General features: G+C 43.8%; 1 protein-coding gene across 6 annotated transcripts in view; it reads right to left on the bottom strand.

The window, feature by feature from the left end:
- The window catches only part of LOXHD1 (lipoxygenase homology PLAT domains 1), a 181,133-nt gene that overhangs the window by 56,762 nt on the left and 104,461 nt on the right, over window positions 1–19,910 (bottom strand). For 4 of the 6 annotated variants that reach the window (XR_014517219.1, XM_083465658.1, XM_083465657.1 and 1 more), the window contains 6 exons: window positions 16,355–16,500; window positions 15,143–15,247; window positions 12,733–12,861; window positions 10,844–11,008; window positions 9,323–9,504; window positions 5,485–5,601 (listed from right to left, as the gene is read on the bottom strand). Coding sequence is in view for 5 of the 6 variants with exons in the window: in XM_083465658.1 (XP_083321784.1) it covers window positions 5,485–5,601; window positions 9,323–9,504; window positions 10,844–11,008; window positions 12,733–12,861; window positions 15,143–15,247; window positions 16,355–16,500 (844 nt within the window). In the remaining variant the exon portion in view is untranslated. The remainder of the gene's footprint in view (window positions 1–5,484; window positions 5,602–9,322; window positions 9,505–10,843; window positions 11,009–12,732; window positions 12,862–15,142; window positions 15,248–16,354; window positions 16,501–19,910) is intronic. The other 2 variants (XM_083465661.1, XM_083465660.1) reach the window with 1 other exon arrangement.

Below are 19,910 nucleotides of genomic sequence, written 5' to 3'. Positions count from 1 at the left end.
CGGGGGGTTATTGTTTTTAAAAAATGCAAATGTAAGTAAACACCATTCATGGGGGAATCCCACATTGCAATGCCAGCTTCAGAGGAAGGATTTTCCTTGGGACTGCAGCAAGGGAGGAGATGGTTAGACTTTCCCTCCCCACTTGCAGTGATCCGGATAATCATCAATATACCCTCCCCTCCTCCAGCTGATGCTGTTTGCATAACAAAACAACCTGCACCTTTTAATACGAAGAGCTACTTTGACATTAATGTCACGCCTAGTTTGTTCTCCCCGGAAAAAGCTCTTTGCTCTCAGCTGTTGGTCAGTTCTCCAGCGCCCTGTGAGCTCACGGAGAGCAGCCACAATATATAAATAAAATGTAGCATATAAAGTCACATTTTGCAACGGAGGAGCCTATCCTCACCCCCTGTGCTGTCAGAACCTCCTCACTGCTGTCTGTCGGTTCTCCCTGCGCAAATGAGATCCCACTGAAACGCTCCGATTTGCTTGCCCCCACCTCCCCCAATACTCAGCACAGCAGATGAAATATAATTGTGAAATTTAACTGGCACATGTTGCTGTGGCTTTAGCCCTCTGCAGCGAAGTCAGCTTGTCCTGCCCAAATGCTTTTCAATTTAATCTGACCTCATTTCCCCCCCCCCTTGCCGCGCACAGATACGCGGAGAGGCTTCTTAGCAGTCTAATCAGGTAGCAGGGCTTTTAGCGGCTTGGCAGCCTATTGCTATCCTGTGGCAGGCCGTAATATCCTGCGGCGGATGATGGCACGATCATGCAGCACTCGGCTCTTTCCTTCCTCCTATTCCTCCTCCTCCTCCTCCTCCTCCTCCTCCTCCTCCTCTCCCCCTTCCCCTCTCCACGTGCCCAAATCTAAAAGCTCAGCAAGAATATGTGTGGCTGCTCAGACGCATCACCATGGCCTGCTACTACATCCCCTCCAGGCATTCTCATTAACAAGGTTTCGTCAAGGGCTGGTTATGGCTACAGAAAAAAGGAAAAGGAAAAAAAACGATGAGGAAGGGGAGGAAGCAATGGGCACAAGGAGCCAGTCGCTGTCTGCAGGGAGCTATCCAGAGTGCTGATTCCGATCAACGCAAGCCAGGCAAAGGATTTTGACTGGCTATTTCACATCAAAACAGAAAGATCCATTATACAGTGGTACCTCGGGTTACATATGCTTCAGGTTACAGACTCCGCTAACCCAGAAATAGTACCTCGGGTTAAGAACTATGCTTCAGGATGAGAACAGAAATCGTGCTCCAGTGGCGCAGCAGCAGTGGGAGGTCCCATTAGCTAAAGTGGTGCTTCAGGTTAAGAACGGACCTCCGGAACGAATTAAGTACTTAACCCAAGGTACCACTGTATGTGGGGTTTTGTGTCAGCGTCGCTTGTGCAGGTTCTCTGCTATTCACTTGTGTCCACCCCCAATCACCTTTTCCCCCCTTCCCACTCTTTCCCCCTCTTCTTCCTAATGTCTCAACAAATGAAACTGATCTGTAAAAAATGTTACTGGGGGGGGGGGAAGAGAGAGAGAGAGATTGCACATACTTTTGTAAACCAAGAAAATATTTAATAAAACAGAAAGATACAGCCGCTCCTCTGCATTCTCGCCTGACAACAGCCCCTCTGGTCTCTAGGCCCTATTTCCACCCAAGCCACTCCTCCTGCTGCTGTCCTCAGCACCTGACTTCTCCTGCCCTTCGATCCCCTTCGCCGTCTTCCCAGAGCATCCTTTAGCCCCTCGCTGCTTCTCCACCCACAATCTGTTCTGCCCATTTCCATCCAGCTACTGCCTTGCCTGCTTCTCAGCTGCCCTGCCTCTCCTTTGGTCTTTCCACCAGGCGTCCTGCCCCACAGGCTCATGACAGCAGGGAAAAGGGGAGCCAGGAAGGAGGCACATGAGGGAGGGAGGGAGGCAGGGGTCCAATCTGCCGAGTGCAGACCAAAGCCACTTAAGAGACAGCTGCCGGTGGCTGCCTGCTTCCTCCCCAGCATGCAGGGGAAGGCTTCCTTTGTTCCTAGATGTGGCTGGATTTTGAAGAGTGTGTGCCGTTAGCACAGGAGCACCAGAAGCTAACGGCGCATAATGTGCACCAGCGAGAGCTCATTAGTTTCAGGGAGGGGAAAGCAGAGAAGCTGCTGCAGTTATCTAAGAGTCCCTTGAGGATATTGCCTGCTCTCTTCCATCCTTCAAGGCAGCTCTCTGCTTCCCTGCTTGGTGTCGTCTCGTGATATAACGATACATCAAGACATTAGGAGGCAAATCCTGGGTTCGGTGCTTGGTTTGTAAGACTGACGTTTGGGGAGTGGGCTGGCTGGGAGGAAATGGCAGTGGGGGGCAGGCTTCCCTTGCACAGCAGCTTCTGCTATTTTTTATCCATTAGATTTGGGTGGGGGGGGGAGGTCCAGTCAGGTTTCAGGATTGTAAAGAAACCTGATTTGGAGGGCGGACTCAGGATGACCTGAAGGGCATTTGCAGGTGGACATTGGCAGCTGTCACTCTGCTTTAGCCTGTTAATTATCCTCTGAAAACAACCCATTTCAACACTTACATTACTTGGCATGTGGGTACAGGTGAATGTTTTTCTGCCCACTGCAGAATGGGTACAGGTGAATGTTTTTCTGCCCACTCCCTAATAATAATAATAATAATAATAATAATAATAATAATAATAATAATAATAATTTATTTATACACAGCCCATCTGGCTGGGTTTCCCCAGCCACTTTGGGCGGCTTCCAACAAAATATTAAAATACCGTAATATATCAAATATTAAAAGCTTCCCTAAACAGGGCTGCCTTCAGATGTCTTCTAAAAGTCTGGTAGTTGTTGTTCTCTTTGACATCTGGTGGGAGGGCGTTCCACAGGGCGGGTGCCACTACCGAGAAGGCCCTCTGCCTGGTTCCCTGTAACTTGGCTTCTCGCAGTGAGGGAACTGCCAGAAGGCCCTCAGCACTGGACCTCAGTGTCCAGGCTGGACGGTGGGGGTGGAGACGCTCCTTCAGATATAAATTCTGAAGTGTGGCGGTGTTCCAGTTTCTGTATTGTTTCAGAAAGTCCAAATTAGGCAGGCTCATCTTTTAATATGGGCTGAATCAAATTTCTGCTCCACCCCTACTTCCAATGAGCATTTGTTCCCCTTTGTTTGTGGGGAACTTAACAAACAGCTGGTGCATAGCCCCTTCCATTATGGCAGAAAGTCTGATTTGTGCAACCTGAATTTTTGGGTTATGCTTGAAGCCCATTTGAAAACAGCGACTGTCAGGAACTGCCCAGTCAGACAGTGACTTGCATAAGGCCGTGAGAATATAGGAAGGGCCCTGCTGGATCAGACTAGAAACCCATCTAGTCCAGCATTCTGTTCTCACAGTGGCTCACCAGTTGCTCCCTGGCAACTGGTAGCCAGAGGCAGACCATCATAGACACTGGAGGTAATACATAGAGATCAACAGCTAATCACCTTTTAAAGTCACTATGCAGTGTGTGAATAAGTAATTCCCAGAATCACAGAATTGTAGAGTTGGAATGGAGCCCAAGGGTCATCTACAACCCTCTGCAATGCAGGAATCTTTTGCCCAACTTGAGCGCACAACCCTGAGATTAAGAAGAAGAGTTTGGATTTGATATCCCGCCTTTCACTCCCTTTAAGGAGTCTCAAAGCGGCTAACATTCTCCTTTCCCTTCCTCCCCCACAACAAACACTCTGTGAGGTGAGTGGGGCTGAGAGACTTCAGAGAAGTGTTACTGGCCCAAGGTCACCCAGCAGCTGCATGTGGAGGAGCGAGGACGCGAACCCGGTTCCCCAGATTAGGAGTCTACCGCTCTTAACCACTACACCACACTGGCTCTCATGCTCTACCAACTGAGCTATCCATTCATTCTGAATCTTGCATCATTCATCTTCCTTGGATGACCCTGAATACTACTAGATAGATAGATAGATAGATAGATAGATAGATGATAGATAGATGATAGATATAGATAGATAGATAGATAGATAGATAGATAGATAGATAGATAGATAGATAATTTATTACGGTCGGAGGCCAGCTTATAAAACAACCTGGGGATACAATCCCAGAAGGAAAACAAACATTTAAAACAATGTACAATAAATTTAAAATGTATAAATGTTATAAGCGTGTAGACACTTAAAACTTTAAGCTCCCGCAGAGAGATGACCCAGAGTCACCCACGGAACTGAGTTTGGGGATTTTCTTAATGAACTAATTTGAGTTGGGGGATGGTCTGCGCCTACAGATCTGTACACAGAATCTGGCAACCATTCGGGTCGTCTTCTGATCTTTGCCTAACAGGAAAAGGTCAAATTTTTGCTTTTCCGGGAGGTCAGCGAGCCTCACCAGCAGGGGATCAATGGTCTCACTACGTGCCTCTTCATAAAAGGGACATCTAAAGAAGAAGCGCTCTGGGCTTCCTATATCCCCCAATGAACTGGAGCAAAGTCTCTGAGCATATGGGACTTTTAAAAAGGATCCTTCCAGGACCGGCGAGGGCAGAGCCGAGCTTCTGGTGTGTGTAAAATTTTTTGAAAAAAGAGATATGCTGCCGGTGCGGCTATATATCTCTTGATTTCTCCAATTTTATTGTTGGGACACATTGAGCAGTCCTGGTGTCTCTCAGTGTCTATGATTCTTTGCCTGACCGTAGCTTTTGCCTGGCCCAATCCCAGACTCAGGAGGGCTTGAGGGGCAAAACCCAGTTTCTGAAGGGTGTTCAGGACTGCTGCCTGCCAGCCTGACTGGAACTGGTCACAGAGGATCAGTGGGTCTATTCCTCGGGGGAGCAAATTCAATGTCAGCCATTTGTAGATTGATGTTAGGCACTGAATACTACTATTAACAGAAAGGGAGACAAACATTTCCCTATCTACTTTCTCTACACTGTACACCTTTTTGTATCCCTTACTTGCCTTTGCTGCAATCCCATTTTGGGTGCCTTTTTGCCCCTTTTCTAGTTCTACAAATATCCTTTTTGAGATGCAGAAGCCAAAATTCTACCCAGTATTCCACGATTTCTGTACCGGCAGTTGTTTTCCTACTGATCTATAATGTGGAATTCACTCCCCCCCCCCCACAGCTGCCGCACACGGGGACAATATCTTCATCGAGCTGTTCACCAGATCCCACCAAAGATCTTTTCCCTGGTCAGTCATACAAACACAAGAGGAGCCTGCAGATCAGGCCTGCGTCCGGATCTCACAGTGGCTGAGGCTGTGAAAAGCCTGCAAGCAGGATTCAAACATAAAAGCAACTCTTCCCACCTGTGGTTCCTTGTAGCACCAGTTCAGATCCCGTTAGTTTATACGTGAAGTTAGGATTTTTGCCACCTCCTTGGCCAGAAGGAGGTAAGGACTTGCTGTCTGGGTTTTGCAATAAATTCGGGGTCTGCCCTCTGCTGCACAAAGCAGAAAAGTTCTGGTGGAATAGGTGCATGCAGCAAAACGTTCAGCTTTCTGCTCACCTTTCCGTTGGGTAAAAGCCTTCGTATCTGCACTTTATCAAGATGCCAACCAGGATTAATCCCTGTGCCGTCATGCCCAATGCGGATCTTTTCAAGAATGTCCCCAATGTCCTCCAACTGGAGAAATCAAGAAAGACATTTCAGGATCAACCAAAGTTTAGCAACCTCACTTTTCAACACCCAATCCTATTTGTTCCTTTAGCTTGGATCTTGTTTGTTCTTAATGGGATAAGAAGACGACAAATATTCTGGCAGCATCTCAAACTGCAATCATCTCAGAAAGGTGTGCTAGGTCCTAACACATTCCAGCTAGCAGAGACTGAAGCTCAAAAACTTGGCCAAAACAAAACAAGAAGGTGTATATTAATGGCTGGAGCTGAAGAATCCAAGAGAGAATAATGGCCAATTTAGACTTTGCCCAGGGCATTCTGGGCCGTACTACAGCTAGGGTGGGAGATATGTTGTTGGACTACAACTCCCATCATTCTTAACCATTGGCCATGATGGCTGAGGTTGATAGGAGTTGGAAGAATGGCAGGTCAATATGGTGGAGTATGTAGAGATGGCCAAGTTGATGGGGGAAATCTGAAATCAGCGCGACGAACTGTTTCAAAAGGACTGGAACAAATTTATATTCTATATAAAAGAAAACTGTAAACATCTGAAAACGTTTGTAGGTTTGGACTGAAATGTTTTGTCATGTAAATATAAGGAACTGATTTACCAACAATAAGGTGAAATATTAAAGAAAGATAGAAGGTAAAAAAAGAAGTGATTTTAGAAATGCTAAGAATTTAGTAAGATGTATGGAAGTCAGAAAGAGGGAGGGAAGGAGGTCGGTGCTTTGTTAAAGAATGTATTGGGATATGGAATTATGTAACAAAACGTGAATATGATAAAAATGGAAAACTTAATAAAAATCATTATGGGGGGAGGAGAGATTGATAGGAGTTGAAGTCAGACATCTGAAGGGCTACAGGCTCTTCATCCCTGTTGCAGAATTTAATGTGCAATAACTCAGGCAAAATGCCAAGCTAAAATCTGACCCCATCTTTCCAGCACATCTCCTTCTACAGGGGAGAAAGGCTGAGGGGGACTGAGCAGAGCAGACCTTCTTCTTCTCCATCTCTTGCCTTTTCTTGAGGGTGGGATGTTTAAGGTGTCTGTGCCCTGCGTTGCACTAGAGCAGGCACCCCCAAACTCGGCCCTCCAGCTGTTTTGGGACTACAACTCCCATCATCCCTAGCTAACAGGACCAGTGGTCAGGGATGATGGGCATTGTAGTCCCAAAACAGCTGGAGGGCCGAGTTTGGGGGTGCCTGCACTAGAGCTTCCAATTTCTGGTTTCTAATAATAAAATAATTTATTTTTTTAAAAAAATTATCCTGTCCATCTGGCCACTCTGGGTGACTTACAACATATATTGATTATTGTAACTCACTCTATGTGGGGCTGCCCTTGAGATGAACCCAGAAACTCTAGCAGGTGCAGAATACTGCGGCAAGACTCTTTACGGGGTCCTTGCCATACTTACGGGACCGCTTCTCCTGGTATGTCCCAAGGAGCACCTTACGGTCTTCAAATGAAAACATCTTGGAGATCCTAGGCCACGGTTAGGCTGGCCTCAACCAGAGCAGGGCTTTTTCAGCTGTGGCCCCGATCTGGTGGAACGCTCTGTCACAAGAGACTAGGGCCCTGCAGGACTTGACATCTTTCCGCAGGGCCTGCAAAACAGAGCTGTTCCACCAGGCCTTTGGCCAAGGCACACTCTGACCCCCTCCTTTGGTAATCCTCACAGAACTCTAGCCCAATGGTTGCCATTAATATGATTCTGAATTGATTTTAGAATGTATTTCAATTAATTGATTGTGATTTTATGTAAACTGTGTTATTTTTACTGTTGTTAGCCACTCTGAGCCAGGCTTCAGCTGGGGAGGGCGGGATATAAATAATTTATTATTATTATTATTATTATTATTATTATTATTATTATTATTATTATATAAAAACACAACAAAGCATCAAACATTAAAAAACAAAATATCCTTTACGAGCAACAGACACATCAATAAATCAATAGAAACCAATAGTAACAGCAACAATTACAATAGCAAATGTTTGAAACTGGGGTAGATCCACGAGCTTGCAAAATTATCCATTTCAGGTGACAGGGCTTACACCAACATTCTCCAGACCAACCGAGATGGTGCTATCCATCTCTCCTTTCGAACAAAAATGATTAAAATCTCTATTTATCTGAAAAACATTTAACATTAGAAGGAGAGCAATTATTCTTCCCCTCCCCTTCTGCTCATGCCAAATAAATTGCCTTCCTTTGTAAGGAAATGCCACGTGTGCTTTTAAAGACAGGCATGGAAGAAGCCAACGAAAAACAACAACAAAATGGTATATTTATTCAAGCACTTTCCACATTGCCATCAAATCACTTCCTCGAAGTGTGGCTGATAACAGTTTCTTAAATGCTTTCAGGATGCTATCTGCAGAATACAAAGCAGATCCAGCAGTAAAACTACGACTTCTTTTTTTCTTTTCTTTTTTTAAAAAAGGCATTTCACAGCCCTTGGATGATCAGGAATCCCGGAATTGTTTTCAAGGTCTATTGAACTTATTACAGATTCTCAGAAGCAGTTGACAGCACGCAACATTTTGCTCCTACTTCCCTCTCCCCACTCACTAGTTGTCTTCTGCCAGTATAAAACATCAACCTCAAAACATGTAAAAATAAGATTTAGGAACGGTTTTGCGTTAGTCCAAAGGAATTCTAAAGTGCTCAAGGCCGTGTGAGGATCAAACACGAAAGAATTAATGGCAGAACTATTTGATCCCTCAGTAAAAAAACAAAACAAAACAAAATCTGGATAAAAGAGCAGTTGGCCTAGATGTCTATTTTATTTCATCTAGCTTTCGAATGCCACAAAGGTGGAATGGACTGCAAGCAATTCAGGGGATGTGGTGCTTTTGTTCGCAAATGAAATTATTGGAATCAATTCTGCAATACTTTTCCATGTTTGTACACTTCTTCTCCACATTCATGGATAGAACCACAGAGCCTAGGGCTTGCTGATCAGAAGGTCGGCGATTCGAATCCCCACGATGGGGTGTGCTCCCGTTGCTCAGTCCCTGCTCCTGCCAACCTAGCAGTTCGAAAGCATGTCAAAATGCAAGTAGATAAATAGGTACCGCTCCGGCGGGAAGGTAAACGGCGTTTCCGAGCGCTGCTCTGGTTCGCCAGAAGCGGCTTAGTCATGCTGGCCACATGACCCGGAAGCTGTATGCTGGCTCCCTTGGCCAATAAAGCGAGATCAGTGCCAAAACCCCAGAGTCGGCTACGACTGGACCTAATGGTCAGGGGTCCCTTTACCTTTTAATTCATCTCTTTGCCATGGAAAGAGTGTAGGGCTTTTGACCTAGAGCCATTACGCTTCTCTCCCTCCCTCCCAAAAAAATCCAAATTAGCTGGGGGGGGAAGAGGTTTTATCCAATGAGGCTCTCTTGTTAGTGCAAGGATGTGTCTGCTAGTGCAACAAGACTTTCTCTCCCTCTTCTGCATGCTCCCTGCCCCAAAATCACCAGACGGTTGTGGGGGGAAAAAACCATAACTGATTTGATAGTGTGGGGAGGATATTCAATTGCACAGGTGGAAGTCCTTGTGATAATGTGATGACTTCATTGGATACAACCCATGAATACTGTCAATTATTAAGTAAATGTATGTAAATGTAATTCACAGGATAATTATGAGAGCAAAGGAGGAGTCATCAGATCTTGAAATTTGGACTGCGGGAAGTTCAAACAGCTACGGCATATTTTAGGTTACCTCCACAATGAACTGATTCACGGTGTTCCTCTCAAAGAACATTCTTCGCTCCCTCTTGTTTTGGCACAAGGATTTCTGGCGAGTGCAAACCCCATCAGCTCCGTACAGGACAATGAAGACGTCGGCATCAGTCCCAGCTCCAAAAATATCACTTGTGTAAACAGTGACCTCGTAGGGAACAACTGCACGAGGCGAGGAAGAAGATAAACAGCAGGCAAAATGAGTTGTCGTTGTTAAATGTATGATCCGCTCTTCACCAGCATTTTCCAGAATTAAAAACTTTTTTTTATGTTTAATGCATTTTATAGTAATATTTAATTTATTGTTTTATTTATAATTTTACTTGTACATCGCTAGGAAAGCCTTTTTATTGGAAGAAAGAAGAATTAGCGGTGATCAAAGAATGGAGGATGAAGTTAATGGACTATGCGGAACTAGATAAATTAACAGGAAGGATTCGAAACCAGCGGGACCAGAAATTCACGGAAGACTGGAGTAAATTTAGGGACTATCTGAAAAGTATTTGTGAAGACCAGACGATGTTTGTAGGTTTGCAATAAGTTTTGTGAGGAGTATTATTGGAAGTATTGCAAAAATGGATATGGGGAAGGATGTTTTGTTAAGAGATGTAAAGGCAATATAAAGTTAAGAAATGCATAAGAAGTGGTTAAAACAGTGGATCATCAGAGGTACTGATGGAAGTCTAAAAAGATTGTATAAGTGATAAGTTTTGTGTTATATTTTATAATTTATATGTTAAAATAATATATATATATATATATATATATATATATATATATATATATATATATGGAAAGCCTTTTTATTGTGGTTTATAATTTTTTCAGATTAACGAATGTTTGCATATCAAAATGTACTTCATCTTTCTGCCGATGTCCGTTTTTAAACAGTGCAGTCTTCTGCATGTCTTTTTCTATGAAATCATTTTTATTTGATTTCACAAATATAAAATTATAGCAATCCAAATGCTTCTCTATATATAGATATTACTCTGAATCTCAAGACTCCCCTCCCCACGGGTCCTATTGTCAACATTTACAACTGCATATTATTCTACAATTTGTATTTTATATCAATCCATATTGTCCGTAATATTTGTTACAAGTGAGATTAGAATCTTGCCAATGTTTTCATCTGCTTGCAACGGTCTCTTAAATAAATCACAATTTCCCCCCATTCTTTTTTAAAGTTTTTGTCCTCTCGCATCCTGAGCTTTCCAGTTAGCTTTGCCATTTCTGCATAGTCCATCAGCTTAGATTGCCATTCCTCCCTGGCAGGGCAGAAATAAAAACTCTTAAAACATATGACATTTCCAATAATAGGTTGGGTCCTGAAAACACACCTCTCATGTCTCAAAGGCCAGAAAGAAGAGGTACATCGTGAAGAAGCCAGACACACCTCTGCAGGGACATAATTCCACAACCTAGGGGATTCCACACAATTAAAAAAAAATCCTCATTTAAAAACACACCAAATATTCTGGCAAGCAACACTACTCACATGGGACATATGTCCTGGTCTGTAGGGTTGCAGGGAAGAGAACTCTTTCAATGGCTCCATCGTCTTCTGATTTATCCAGCCAACGGCCACAAGGGAACACAAGACACAGCCCCAGGCATGGGGCATCCACTTCTACCCATTCCAAGAACCAACCTTGAGCTTTACCTGCAGAGAAACAGGAGACAGTATTCCAGGTGTGGTCTGATCACACAGCACAGTGGTACCTCAGGTTACAGACGCTTCAGGTTACATACGCTTCAGGTTACAGACTCCACTAACCCAGAAATAGTACCTTTGCTTCAGGATGAGAACAGAAATCGTGCTCTGGAGGCACAGTGGCAGCTGGAGGCCCCATTAGCTAAAGTGGTACTTCAGGTTAAGAACAGTTTCAGGTTAAGAACAGACCTCCAGAACGAATTAAGTACTTAACCCGAGTGTAATGGTTCTAGGGGTTGCTTGTGTGTAAATCAACGCCATCCTTGGCTGGTTGCCTGAGTTAACCCTTTCTGTCTGGACAGCCACACGCCTGTGACTGTCTCAATCACTGGCAGAATCCGTTAGTGGGTGTTTCTTGAACTTCTTCCAGCAAAGAAGCTCTTTGACGCATAGTCTCCGCCTAGCCTCCCTGCGCGGAAGCCTTCTGTGCAGGGAGGGTGTGGGCATCAGAGGACCCGAGCTCTCCCCACTGGTTCCCAGCGAAGAGTCTTGGAGCCACCTCGCCGATTCCCCCATCTGCCCCCCTTCTCCACTGGTGTTACGCTGATTTCCTTCCCCAGAAGATGTGCTGCTTCTCTCCCTCCCGGGACGCTCTCCGGAACCCCTCTGGAGCCCTCCCTCTCCCTCTGGCTCTGATGGCAGTTCCCTGACATCCACCTCCTCCCCAGGACCCCCTCCACCCCCGGCGCGATTTTCCGATACAACCTCGTCTCTTTCCTCGGCCTACGACGCAGGGAATCCCCAGAAAGAGCTGACACCATCCTCTGAGGATTCAAAACCAGCCTCCCACCCGCTCCGATCTCTCCGCGCAGACGTAGTTGTTTGTGGATCACATTTTCAGACGTAGACTGCAGACGTAGGTTGTTTGTGGATCCCATTTTCAGACTGCACGGGGCTCCTTCGAGGGTAATCTCGGACCGCGGGAAACAATTTACTTCCAGGTTCTGGAGGAAGCTCATGAGCTTGCTACAGGTCGAGGTGAGCTTCTCGATGGCCAGACACCCCGAAACCAATGGGCAAGCAGAGAGAGCGAACAGTATACTCCAACAATACCTACGCTGCTACGTCATGTGTGTGCGTCTTATGGAGTGAATGCAGGCTGCGCAGCTATCCCAGAAGCCAGAACAGCAAGAGGGATTGCTGCTTTCACTGCGCAGCGAACCCTCTTGCTGTTCTGGCTTCTGGGATTCAGAATATTTTTTTTCTTGTTTTCCTCCCCCCAAAACTAGGTGCGTCTTATCGTCTGGTGCATCCTATAGAGCAAAAAATACGGTAAAAAGCTTGTATATAATAGTAACAGAAATGCTTGTGCAACCAGTCAAGCAATAAAGAAGCTTTTGACTGTGAATTTGAGTATGACTCCTGTTCTTGTCCTCTGCCTCCGGGGGAAACTCTGCTACAAACAGGTAAAAAGTGGTTTTACCAAGGTACCACCATACAAGCAGAAAAGCACAGCGGAAGTGTGTGGGCGGTAACCTCTAAAATATGCAAATTAGGAAAGGTGATGAACCATCATATTTATGGCTGGAGGAAGCCCCCATGATCATGTAAGCTTGGGACCGGTGCCCATCCTAGACGTTGTCTCAGGGTCAAGTTGACCTGTGTCCCCAATTAATTGAGTCATAATTCTCTAGAGCTTGTTTGAGCAATTTTGTACATTCAAGCCAACATACCTGTGTTATCGTGGCCAATCTTAATTTTTTTTAAGTCTCCGAGGTCCACACATTCCACCGTGAACACATCAATCTTTCCTCGCTCGAATTTGTTCTTGTTCGTCTTAGAAGCCTTCAGGCCAATCGTCCCTGTTTTGTTTTAATTCACAGAGGGAGGTGGAAAGGAAAGGATTATTATGATTATTTATTGAATTTATATACCGCCCTAAACCCAGAGGTCTCAGGGCAGTTCACAGAAAAGATCAAAATAAAAACAACAGTGCAATAACACTCCTCCTTCCCCAAAAGTGCCACATTTTAAAAGGGCATAGAATGCTGGCACCAGCGGTTGACGTATCTGGGCATATGCCAAAGCAGTAGCCACTGGGCATCCTTGTTGAGCCATTGAACCTCTACTCAATATTGATCCAGAGTATATTCCAATGTATAGTTAGCAGAGTAAAAACTTAAATACATTGCAAGATTCCCAAAAAATAGACCAGAGGCAGTTGTTTTTCAACCAGCAGAGCTTTACTGCTTCTGAAGGCAAATGAGCATAATGGTCACACTTAGCTGGTGACAACCCTTTGTCCTTAGGGATTTGGAAGAGAAGACAGGATACCCTGTTCCAAATCAACCTTCTTCTCTCCCTCAGGGCCATCTGCCATTATCTGCCCCGTGGGAAAGATCCTGATAACTTGTTACATGCTTTATTGTTTATTTAGTTTATTTTTATCTTGTGAACCACTCTGAGATCTTCGGATGATGAGTGGTATATAAATTTTATCAATATTAATAGTAATAATAATAATAATAAGTGTTTGTGTGTGTGTGTTTGAATGTATTTGGATGTTACTTGTAAATTTTCTTGGAAGGATTTGTATCCTGAAAGGCAGGATATAATTTGGATGAATAAATGGTTTGGAGGTAAAATCATTCCTCGTCCCATTATTTTTACGTAACAAAATTTTATGCACCATTTGATCAGAAGGAAACCTCTAAGCAGTTTACAAAAATATAAAATCAAACATTAAAATTATCAATTAAAAGAACATTTAGAACAGCCGAGACAGATGGATGCCAACAAAAGAACAGGTATTTTAAAACATGCAAAAGATAATCAAAACCGACAGTTGCTAAAAAGGAAATAAATGGTATGTCAACATTCTACACGTCTGGACAGACTTGCCTAAACAAAAATGTTTTAAGGAGATGCCAAAAAGAGTACAGTAAAGACACCTGCCTGATGTCAACACCTGCACCTGATATCTCACCTGCCCCTATTCTGACCAATCGTAGGGCCTCTTGACAGAGGCACTTGTTAAAATACTTGATACAATTATACTACTGCTAGCAAGTACAGTGGTGCCTCGCAAGACAAAAAGAATCCGTTCTGTGATTCTCTTCGTCTAGCGGTTTTTTCGTCTTGCGAAGCAAGCCCATTGACAGATTAGCGGATTAGCGTTATTAGCGCTATTAGCGTCTTTTAGCGGCTTATCGGCTGATCGGATCAGCTAATAAGCGGCTTAGCGGCTTAGAAAAAGAAGGGGAAAAGGAAAAAAAACCTGCAGGAATTCGCAAGACATTGTCGTCTTGCGAAGCAAGCCCATAGGAAATTCGTCTAGCGAAGCACCTCCAAAACAGAAAACTCTTTCGTCTAGCGAGTTTTCCGTCTTGCGAGGCATTCGTCTTGCGGGGCACCACTGTACAGTCACTGCAATTAGTAGGTCATTCCCTTTGTCTGGGGTTGAAAGATTTTCACATTGATTTTTTTAAAAACAACAACCATCCACAGAAATGATGTGAAGAATCATGCTTTAAAATGAAACCTGTGAAAGTGGAATTTGACTGATCTGTCCATCCCTAATTCAGTCAGATCTGGTGCATTTCAGAACATGAACTGCACTTAATACTGTGTAATGGAACTGCCAAAAGGAATCTCAAGAGGCTCCGGCTGAAGACCCAAAGAAGGCCTGGACACACACAACAGCTCAAAAGTTTGTGCAGTGGTACCTTGCGTTAAGAACTTAATTTGTTCCGGAGGTCCGTTCTTAACCTGAAAACGTTCTTAACCTGAAGTACCACTTTAGCTAATGGGGCCTCCCACTGCCACCATGCCGCCACCATGCTATTTCTGTTCTCATCCTGAAGCAAAGTTCTTAACCTGAGGTACTATTTTTGGGTTAGCGGAGTCTGTAACCTGAAGCATCTGTAACCCAAGGTACCACTGTAGTTCATCTATCCATGGCAAGAAAAGAAACTCCAGTCTGATTTGGCTGCTCCAGTGAGAAAACAATTTTGCCATGAGACGATGGAAAAGCATTTTCTGGAAGGAGCAGCTAAACCTTCCATGCCAGTTCTCTTGAGCCCTGGCAGTGAATTATATGAGTACCCCACCATTTCGCCCTGGGGCTGGGCTTCTTGCTCCCACCTGTATCATCTTTGGTGCCATAAAGGACGATGAAGACATTGGCATCCGTCCCACCACGTTTCTTGTCCCCAGTTTTCACAGTCACGGTAAACGTTGTGGATTGAGCTGTCAAGAAGAAAAATCTCCATTGGCAAGGGCTGATTTCCGAGCTACTGTGAATTTCATGCCCTCTCTTTTTTTTTTAAAGTGATATTTATTAAACTTTTTCAGACAATAGAAAGTTACAAAATTGTAGATAGAAAATAAAAAAGCATAACAATAATAAAAGACAAAAAAATACAAAAATACGAAAACCAGATACATAGACAGTAAAGAAGAAAGTTAAAAAAGGAAAAACAATCAATATTTTCATGTCTTATATTTCATTTACTTATTTCCTGACCTCCTCACACCCCCCTTTTCTGTATTCCAGTTCACATAGTTAGTTCAGCAAATCCTTACCCTCTATCATTTATCTTTACTTATTATCTTAACCTATTATAACTATATATTTCCAAGCATTGTCAATCCGCATTTACATATTCTTGTTCATCTTTTTACCAATACCGCTTATTTTCAGTCCAACATCCCTTCAACATTCATTAATTTTACAATATTTCTGTAGGTAGTCTTTAAATTTCTTCCAGTCTGAGAATTTCATGCCCTCTCTTATTCCTTCACACACAGGACTATTCTATGGAGTGAGTTAGCCATTGAATAGAAGTGATCCAAGACCCGCAGTAGAGTCATACTTCTAGGACAGGGACGGCGGACCTTTTTCATCCCGAGGGCCACATTCCCCTCTGTGCAACCTGTTGGAGTCCACATTCCAATAGTGGGCGGGGCAAGAAGCAAAAGTGGGCTAAACATTGCGAGTTTACATTTGTAATTTTTTAAAAAAATTATTCAAACGTTGCCCATCTGACTGGGTTGCCTCAGTCACTCTGGGAGGCTTCCGACAAAATATTAAAAACACAAGAAAACATCAACCATTAAAGATTTGCCTTCAGATGTCTTCATTTGTCCAGTCAGCTAGTTTTTAAGCCCACACAATTCTGTCATCTATTCAAGGAAGGAAGAGGCGTTCAAGCAGAGTTTAAGGACTCATTCCAGCCAAGCAAAAACACTTGAGGAGGAGGCAAAGCCTCTCCTCATTTCTGGTCCTCATTTCTCCTCATTCCTCAACCTCAGCCTTTGTGATGCAGACGCAATTGTAAAGAGCTGATGGCAAACCTTTCTGTTCCAGGCCGAGTGTTGCAAGAGACCCAGAATCATCTGTATCCTTCAGCACAAAGGCTTCGTCCACTGGGACCAGCTCTCTGGCAACCTGACCGTCGTCTTCTTCCACTGCCAGCCACCTCTGGCATGGGAAATAATAACTGCAAGAACAGCACAGTTTAGCAACCTCCCCTTGGCCACCTCCAGACTGAGATCCTACTCTAAAGGCCTAGGCAATATGTGTTAGAATTCCTGATCTATGACTGCAGTCATGGGATTGTTGTCTTTCACATGATGGTATATGTTTTGATTCCACAGAGTGGGAAGTGACGGAAACAAGATGTTTGTGTTACTGTGTTCTGTGAAGTGGGACTATTGTCCTTTGTTCTTTTTCTCTTTGCTGTCTGATGTTAGAGAGAGAGGGAGCCATGTTGCAGTGCTCAATGTGTGTTTCTATGTAAATAAAGTAGATTAGCCAAAATGCAGAGGTCTGTCACGCAAGATGTGCAAACTCTGCGGATCCCTAAGTGTGCCGGTGTCTGTTGGCATCGGTCGCTGTGATGTTCGGGCTGAAGAAAACTTAAGAAGCTCCCAAACGATTGACCAGGAGGGAGGGAACATGCCAGTCGCACATGTGTCTCTGCCAAGGTCCTACTCGAATGTAGGCTGAACTCCTGAGAATATGCTGGCTCCATATCCAATGCCCTTAAGGACAGGTGCTCCCCGCAATCTTCTATTTTAGCACGTTGCCAGAACAAGGGAGTCAGTGAGGGGGCTTTCCTAGTCCACATCTGGGACCCTACACCTGCAATTTGCCTAGGGGAAAAACCCTCTCATACTCTTCAATTATTTCCTCCCTTATGTAAATTGCAGGCAGGAGTTCAGATTGCCACCCATCACAGGGGCAAATGGTTAAAGCCATTTTATTCACCTTCGTGCTAGGATCCAGATCCGACAATTTGTGATCAATCCGCCCTGTTCCCTCTGCACTTAAGAGTAAAGATTTGTAGCTAATTATATATTTTGTTGCACTGTGCAAAATATGAGCAAGCCAGGGCTGAACTGATGCCTTGCTGGTACCTTTCCCAGGAAAACTGATATTTTGCTGCTACCTTTGCCGGGAAAATAGCAGTGGCCAAGTTTTTATCGGTGGTTGCAAGAACCAATGATCCCTATATTCTGAACGAAATGCTTGTTTAACCTGGAGGTAGACTGTATGAATTGTGTATTGCTTTGTAACGATTTGTTGGGTCTCTGGACCGTAATAAAGGTTGATGATGTATTCTCCAGCTTGACCTTAAAGGGGCAGGTCAGTAGGACAGTAGACCAAGAAATTGTAGAACTATAGAACTGGAAGGGACCACAAGAATCATCAACTCCAACCCCCTGCAATGCAGGGATCTTTTGCCCAACGTGGGGCTTCAGTTGTATATAGTTAAACCAAGTTATTTTACTTCCTGTTAGAGCTTCTTTTATTTGTTCTTTGCCCCTCATTTTCTCCACCCATTCCTTTATTTTAAGCATTTTCTTCTCTTTCACTTCTTTTTCAATTTGCTTTTTTTAAATTTACTGGGAAGTCTTCTATCATCACCACCAGAATTATTGAGAAATTTACTGGTATCAATTCTCCTTTATATATCGCCCATATCTCAATGGTGATTTTAATAAGGGATTTTCAATATTCCTGCCACCATTGCCTATTTAGTTTGATCAAAACGTATATATTCACTAACTTCTCCCTCATTTCCTGTGTACCACTCTCTAACCATTCTAAATCTCATTGTTCTGTTATTCAGTCTATGATATATCTTAATCGATTTGCTATATAACTTTATGTTGGGGGGACCCTGTTTTCTTTATGTTGGGGGGACCCTGTTTTCTGGGGTTTATACCATCTTTTTTTATTAATTCTAGGTTTCTTATCCCCATTACAAAATTTATTAATCATACTTTGCCAACCCTTTATCTCTGTCTCTGATCTCTTGATTGGTAACATTCTAAATAAAAAATTATTTTCCTTCCAATCTTTGCCTATGACAGTATTACCTTAAGTATCCAGGAAATCTTAGCTATGCAGCTTTTGTTATTGTTGATAATCTTAACAACCTTTTTAGAATATATACAGTGGTACCTTCGTTCTCGAACGGCTTAGTTGCCAAACAAATCGGCTCCCGAACACCAAGATCATGGAAGTAAGTTTTTGAACATTTTTCGGAAGCTGAATGTCCAACGCGATTTCTGCTTGAGTGCAGGAAGCTCCTGCAGCCAATCGGAAGCCACACCTTGGTTTTTGAACAGTTTTGGGAGTGGAACGAACTTTTGGAACAGATTAAGTTTGAGAACCAAGGTACCACTGTATAACATTAATAAATGACCTAATATCGAAAGCTCTGGCCAGCAGCTAGCTTTCTTGTACAGCCATTTTGAGAAAGGTGGTGGGCTGGTTTCAAACCTCACACTACCTGATCTGACCTGCAGGCATGTATCATTCTCATAGCTGTCAAGTGTCCCTTATTTGAAGGGACAGTCCCTTATTCCAGCGCCATGTCCCGCTGCTGTCCCTTATTGATGGATGTCCCTTAAATTTCAAAGGAAGCAGCTCCTCTCCCTCCCTCCCTGCCGGCCAGGGAGAAGAGAGGCTCCAACTGTGTTGCTTGGCTGTGTTGCTCACCCAATAAGAAGTCTAAGAACGACTGGGGGGTGGAGCTTGCATGCCTTGTGTGTGGCTAGTTAATGCAAGCTGAGGGGTTTTTTGAATGCTGGATGCCATTTTGTTGCACGTGCTGCTGCAAACTTTGCAGTGCAAAGCCAGGCCGGGGAGCCATCTTAAGTTGAGGCTGCATAGGCCTTGTGGTGCATGTGATTCAGATTCTATTCAGTTGAACCTCTGGTTACAAAGTTGGTTGGACAGTGTTCTCGAAGCTACCAGCATGAGTTTGACCAGACTGCAGGAGGACAGGAAGACTGGAGTGCCTGGAACAGGTGAGGCTTCAGGTCCCTTATTTTGGCTGCTGGTCCCTTATTTTCAAGGCTGCTGGTCCCTTATTTTCAAATCTGTAAGTTGACAGCTATGATCATTCTTGCAGATGCTGCTTTATCCAAACCTCTTTTGACCCTGGGTGTTGGGGGAAGGCAAATGGGACCTGTCAGGAGGTTAGATATTGTATAGGGGCATCATAGAACAAAGGCAACCCAGTCTTGTACTGAAAATCTCTGGGGGAGAGGGTAGACTCTTAAGACTGCAGTCCCATATCCACTTACTTGGTAGTAACCCCCATTGAATTCATCAAGGCTTGAAGCCTTTTATTAGGTATTTTAGGCCAAGATATACCGAAAGAAAAGAGGACTTTATTTATGCATGCCACTACAGCAGCGAGAATGTTGATCACACAAAATTGGAAGACTGGAGAAATACCAACTAAAGAACAGTGGCAAGAGAAGCTGATGAACTATGCAGAACTGGCAAAAATGACAGAGAAAAAGACAACAGTGACTTTGAAAAGGAATGGGAACCATTTATATTATACTTGCAGAAACAAAGAAAGTCTATAGACTTGATGGCAGGATTTAA

This window comes from Podarcis liolepis (assembly GCF_965112155.1).
Source record: "Podarcis liolepis genome assembly, chromosome: 11".
NCBI classification, from domain to species: Eukaryota; Metazoa; Chordata; class Lepidosauria; order Squamata; family Lacertidae; genus Podarcis; species Podarcis liolepis.
Note: the sequence above shows the minus strand (reverse complement) of the source record. Positions and strands in the feature narration are given on the sequence as shown.